General features: G+C 33.1%; 1 protein-coding gene and 1 pseudogene across 2 annotated transcripts; both read left to right on the top strand.

Moving 5' to 3' along the window:
• Positions 1–780: 780 nt before the first annotated feature.
• LOC107168839 (uncharacterized) lies at positions 781–3,511 on the top strand (annotated as a pseudogene). Its single transcript, XR_016189307.1, has 6 exons — positions 781–900; positions 943–1,018; positions 1,415–1,546; positions 1,612–1,888; positions 1,954–2,116; positions 2,871–3,511. The product of XR_016189307.1 is annotated as an uncharacterized LOC107168839 (transcript).
• A 305-nt stretch (positions 3,512–3,816) lies between these two features.
• LOC149061697 (zinc finger BED domain-containing protein 5-like) lies at positions 3,817–5,235 on the top strand. Its single transcript, XM_089215074.1, has 3 exons — positions 3,817–3,920; positions 4,533–4,612; positions 4,856–5,235. The coding sequence occupies exons 1-3, from the start codon at positions 3,817–3,819 to the stop codon at positions 5,233–5,235; spliced, it is 564 nt and encodes a 187-aa protein (XP_089071200.1).

Here is a 5,235-nt window from a genome sequence, read left to right as displayed (position 1 = left end):
GACGTGCGCGTTCTGGTGCGAGGCTTGGTGGTGCCAGTCCTGGCGGCTGGTGCACTACCGTCCGGCTTATGGGTGGATGGAGTAGGTTTCACCGTTTTCCTTCTCCTTTGCACGACTTCCGTCCAAGAAGATGCACCTCCTTCACCTTAGCCGGCTGCCTGGGGAGTGGTTCTGGGAGCCCTTATCACCGTCATTGGAATGCTGGCTCGACCCGAAACTGGCTGGCTACCTCCTCTTCTACGGGTCCGGACTATTTTCCTTCGTTTTCCCTCCGTAGGTAAACCAGGGCGCTGGTTGTCCTCTCCATCCTTAGGCGATCAGAGAAAGAGACCATTTAATTGCCCCTGCTGATCAGCTACGATCGCTTTCTGTGCTTCTACCCGTGGTTTGGGTGCCTGCGTTCTGGCTGGCCGATATTGGTGCCACCTCCACCTGTGACCGGTTGCTGCTGCAAATAACGTTATGCGACAGGACAATGTATGCCCTGTGGATGGCGTCACGAGACTTCCCGAGGCGATTGACAACCAAGAGAATCTCCTCGATCGCGTTCTTGACGTCGGGACTCCTAACCTTGGCAGACCAAGTCTCGAGTGACCTGGCCGTCTGGTCCAGCAGTTTGAGCCCACCGTCCTGGGTGGAGAGGCACACCCTCAGCGCTTTAAACGAAGTCCTGACCAAGTTTGCATCCGTCAAAATCTCGGCCTTGCCTGTTGCAGTGACTTCAGTGGCTTTCCGGCCTGCGCAACGCTCTCGAAAGCAGTAACATTACCAACACCGTAGATGGCGGTAGGGCCCTGCTTCGGCAACCCTACACTTTCAGTGCCTGGAGGTGATAACGACACCTGTGGCGAGCACCGTCACCCAACCGCCGACATCCGGAGGTCCGAATCCCCTGATGCAGTAAAGTCCGATTCATTTTGCTTTTCCATCATAAACTTATAGGTTAGGTACCATGTGTACCTAGATCGTACTGAAAAATCTTTAGCATATTCATCAAGAGTTCTATCTAAGTCAGAAGGTAAATTTCCACAAATTGAAAAAGAAGCTTTAACAATTATTTACGGTGTTACGAAATTTTATGAATATTTATATGGTAGGCATTTTCTATTAGAAACCGACCATAAACCGTTAAAATATATTTTAAGTGATAAGAAAGGTATCCCAATTTACGTACCTATTAAGGTACAACGATGGGCCTATGTTTTATCATCATTCGATTTTGACATAAATATGCGAAATCCGAAGATAATATAGCCGATTTTTTATCACGAATAAAAGGTTCAAAATTAAAATTTGAAAATCGTAATGAAGAATGTATAAGTCTTAATTTTATTTACGAACAATCACCTTTCACATTAGACTGGTCTAAAATAAAAATTGAAACAAGTAGAGACACAATTCTCGCCTAAGTATTAAACGCAGTCAAAAAAGGAGAATGGAATAGTGATTTTGCACAATTTTCAACATAATGAAGTTCCTTTTGATCTGGAGAAATCCACTGGAAGAAAATCATTTTCATTATGTGAAGATCATGATGCGATCAATGGTAAGTATATTATTGGTTCCATACACTAGGATTAATTTATAGCATATGTTGTTTTTCACTTTTAGATAAAGAGTTCAAAAAACAAATCATAAGACATGTTATGTATTTCAAAGTAGAGCTGAAACATATTACAAATACACTAACAAATAATCACTATGAATTATTAGAGAGAGTACAATCAATTGAAAAGTTTCTGGAGGATAAACCAACTAAATTTTATGAACAAACACAAATGTAGACATAAACCGTATGTCCGATTGCTTTATACCAATAGATAATGTAGTTGATTTAAACACTTTAGAGGACAAAACATTGAGCAATCAAGAATTCAAAAAAGCTTTGGTATGTATATTATTTTTAAGATAACTAGAAAAGTAAAAAAGAATTATAATTAACTATATTTATAGATAAATAAATTATCACATGTTGGAGGGAAAAATGTAAAAACAGCCGTTAAGAGATTCATGTCAAAATTATTTACAAATAGTTTTCTTGCGGAATACCTATTCATTTACTGGAAAAAAGGGAAAAAGAAATTTTGCGATTTGTTTATATTTCCAATTGTTTTAAGTAAGTATATGGAAAATATAAATCCATTTATATAACACTTGCAAACATCTCCCCCCCCCACATTCAATTTTGGGCCCCTGTACTAAATGTTTGTTCCGGCCCTCTTTTTCACAATGTATTTAAATATCAAAAATCAAAATGTTATTTTATGATATTAGTTAATATAACATTATGTGTTCCTATTAAAATTTCAAAAATGACAATCATTTTAATTGGGCCACGGGCTCTAAAATATCTGGGCCCCTGTGTTCCAGGTCCAACAGCCCCCTTCCCCTTGACCATTGCAGGGGCCCTGCTTGCAAGCTTAATACTTAATTCATTCAAGAAAATTTATGGGTGCTGACCATTATATTGGTGGTTAGGTTGTAATTATCATTAAACCCTATTTTGTGTATCTGTTTTTTTTTTTTTAATAAATAAAATTAGATTGATCAGCCACTAATTTATATTAAATTATTATATTATTATTATTATAAAATACCTATATATCAAGATTCAATAAGGGCTCAAAATTACTTCTAATAATGATTAGTTAAGTAGAATATTTTTGTAAACCGATAACTGTTTATTATGTTATTAAGTACAATATAGTCTGTAGTGTAACCACAATTATTAAAAACTAAAGTAAAATTTAGTACAAAAAAACATTTTTTTTAAATTTAAATGAAAAATTGGGAATACAAATACCTATCCCAAAGCTCAAAATGTATATTAAAATATATATATCAATCTTATGACTTTTGTATCTTTTTAGAATCCATAAAAAAACAAGTAAAATTCAAAAGTGCAAGTGATCATGAAATAGAAGAACCATTGAAAATATATTTGGCTAGAGCACCCTTCGCAAACAAACGTTCAAAAACTTATAAAATATAATTAATTTATGATTAATATGTAAAACTTTTTTCTAAAAATAACTAAACTTTCTTTTTTAACTATTCTTTGCAGTGAACAGTGAAATATTCTATAAGAGTTATTCTCATAAGACTCAATTAACTTTATATTATTAATATCTAAGGCTTCTAAAAACAATTCAATTTTGTTTGTATCAAAATATGTTATGTTTTTTTATTTGGTTTTGTATATGTATGAAAGTGTGTGTGGATGTTTTTACATTCATACATTATTAATTATTATACTAATATATTGGCTTATTAAAAAAGTACCTATATTGCAATTATTTTTACTAGGAGCATTTTGAACAAGACAATTAAGCTGAACAGTTGATCACTGAACAGTAATAATTTGAAAACTAAAATGGTTGAGAAATATTAATAAATCAATATATAATATTAATATAGAGCTGCAGTATATTAAAATAGTTTTAGGCAAATGTAAGTCAATATTGACTAAATATATGTTAAATAATATATGTATTAAATATTGGTAAAAAAATCTTAGCTAAATATTATTTAACAATGTTAGTTAAATAAATAATTTTGGTTCATTCAATATTTACCAAATATTTTTAAATATTTAAAAAATATATCCTCAATCAATAATTAATATTTAATCAATATTTATATTTTTTTTTATGTTTATAAATAAATATTTGTTTAACACTAATTAAATGATAGTTTGTTACTTGGGTATAATTTACGAAAAACTTAAATTGCAGTGGAACAGGGATGTCTATTATGGGGCTACCGTGTCATTATACCACCTAAATTTCGAAATAATTTACTCAAGGAACTTCATTCATGTCATATGGGTTCTTCCAGTATGAACAGTTTAGCAAGATCATACTTTTGGTGGCCTGGAATGGACAAAGAAATCGAAAATATCACATAAAGTTGCAACAATGGTATTAATGTCTGGCAAAATCCGCCAAAATCTGTAACATCACCTTGGAAATTGCCAGATAAACCGTGGACTAGAGTGCATTGCGATTTTCTTGGACCATTTCAAAATAAATATTTTTTTGTCATTATTGACGCAACCACAAAATGGTTAGAAGTATTTCAAATAAATTATGAGGGGTAGTATGGGGTAAGTCAAAATAAACAAAAGTTTACTTACCGGTGATTCCTGTTCGGGGAGCCAATATGATGCGAACCTGTGAGTGGCCGCGTGGGCGGTAAGTGGTGGCAGGAACGCACAATAGAACAAAGAAAAAAAATAACGAACAGATTTTGGTTTCACATTGGTGAGGTGGTTTTGGTTTATTTTAAACAAAAAACAGTAAAAAAAATATTTTGTAGATTTCGTCCGCAACTCACATGGTTTTTGTCACTTTGTCCGCAACTAGGAAACACCGGTGATATAAATCAGTGCTTCTCAACCTGGGGGCCGTGGCTATATGATTGGGGGGCCTTGAAATATTTTTGTTAAGATTTTTGGTTATTCAGTTATTATATAACCATTATAACCGACCATATGATTAATCATTGTCGATAAAGTCTAATGTATATCTAAGTAATGAAAAATGGATGTGTTTAACTTCATATTTAGCAGATTTTTTTGATAAAGTTTATGAATTAAATCTATCTCTTCAAGGTAAGATGAGTACCAACATTTTAATACTTACCTCAAAACTTTAAGCATTTAAACAAAAATTGTCTTCTTGGTTAAACGCATTTAAAAATGGAGATTCCTCAATGTTTACGAGTTTACACAATTTTCTTACCGTTAATAAGTTTTTAATGACAACTTCAGTTTCAAGTATAATAACTGATCATTTGTCCTCAGTATTAACATTTTTATCTGAATATTTACCAAATAAAAATAAAAATAATGAAGACGATTGGGTAAAAAGACCATTTTCTATTTCTTTGAAATACGATCATATTTCATGGGCCGCAAAAGAGCAATTAATTGAAATTAGAGAAGACTCAACTCTTGAAACCGAGTTTAATGAAAAAGAACTTACCGAATTTTGGTCAAGACAACAGCAAGAGTATCCTGTAATCTCAAAAGCGGCTTTACTTATATTAATACCTTTCGCATCAACATATCTTTGTGAAACTGCATTTTCACAACTTCAAATTATAAAAAACAAACATAGATCATGCATTTCACAACAGTCTTTAGAATCAAACTTGCGTATTTCAGTTTCGAATATCACACCTGACATAATTAATATGTTATGCGAAAATATGCAAGCCCAACCGTCACATTAA

Source organism: Diuraphis noxia, unplaced genomic scaffold (genome assembly GCF_037042655.1).
Source record: "Diuraphis noxia isolate RWA-SAM2 unplaced genomic scaffold, SU_Dnox_SAM2 contig0001, whole genome shotgun sequence".
NCBI lineage: Eukaryota > Metazoa > Arthropoda > Insecta > Hemiptera > Aphididae > Diuraphis > Diuraphis noxia.
This window is presented reverse-complemented; position numbering and strand designations above follow the sequence as displayed.

Bases quoted from the DNA above. Each gene is read 5' to 3' on its own strand.
- LOC149061697 (XM_089215074.1), top strand. From the start codon at position 3,817: ATGTCATATGGGTTCTTCCAGTATGAACAGTTTAGCAAGATCATACTT. The intron at 3,921-4,532 runs GTATTAATGTCT...TGTATATCTAAG, and splicing joins CACATAAAGTTGCAACAATG to TAATGAAAAATGGATGTGTT. The intron at 4,613-4,855 runs GTAAGATGAGTA...AAAATAATGAAG, and splicing joins ATTAAATCTATCTCTTCAAG to ACGATTGGGTAAAAAGACCA.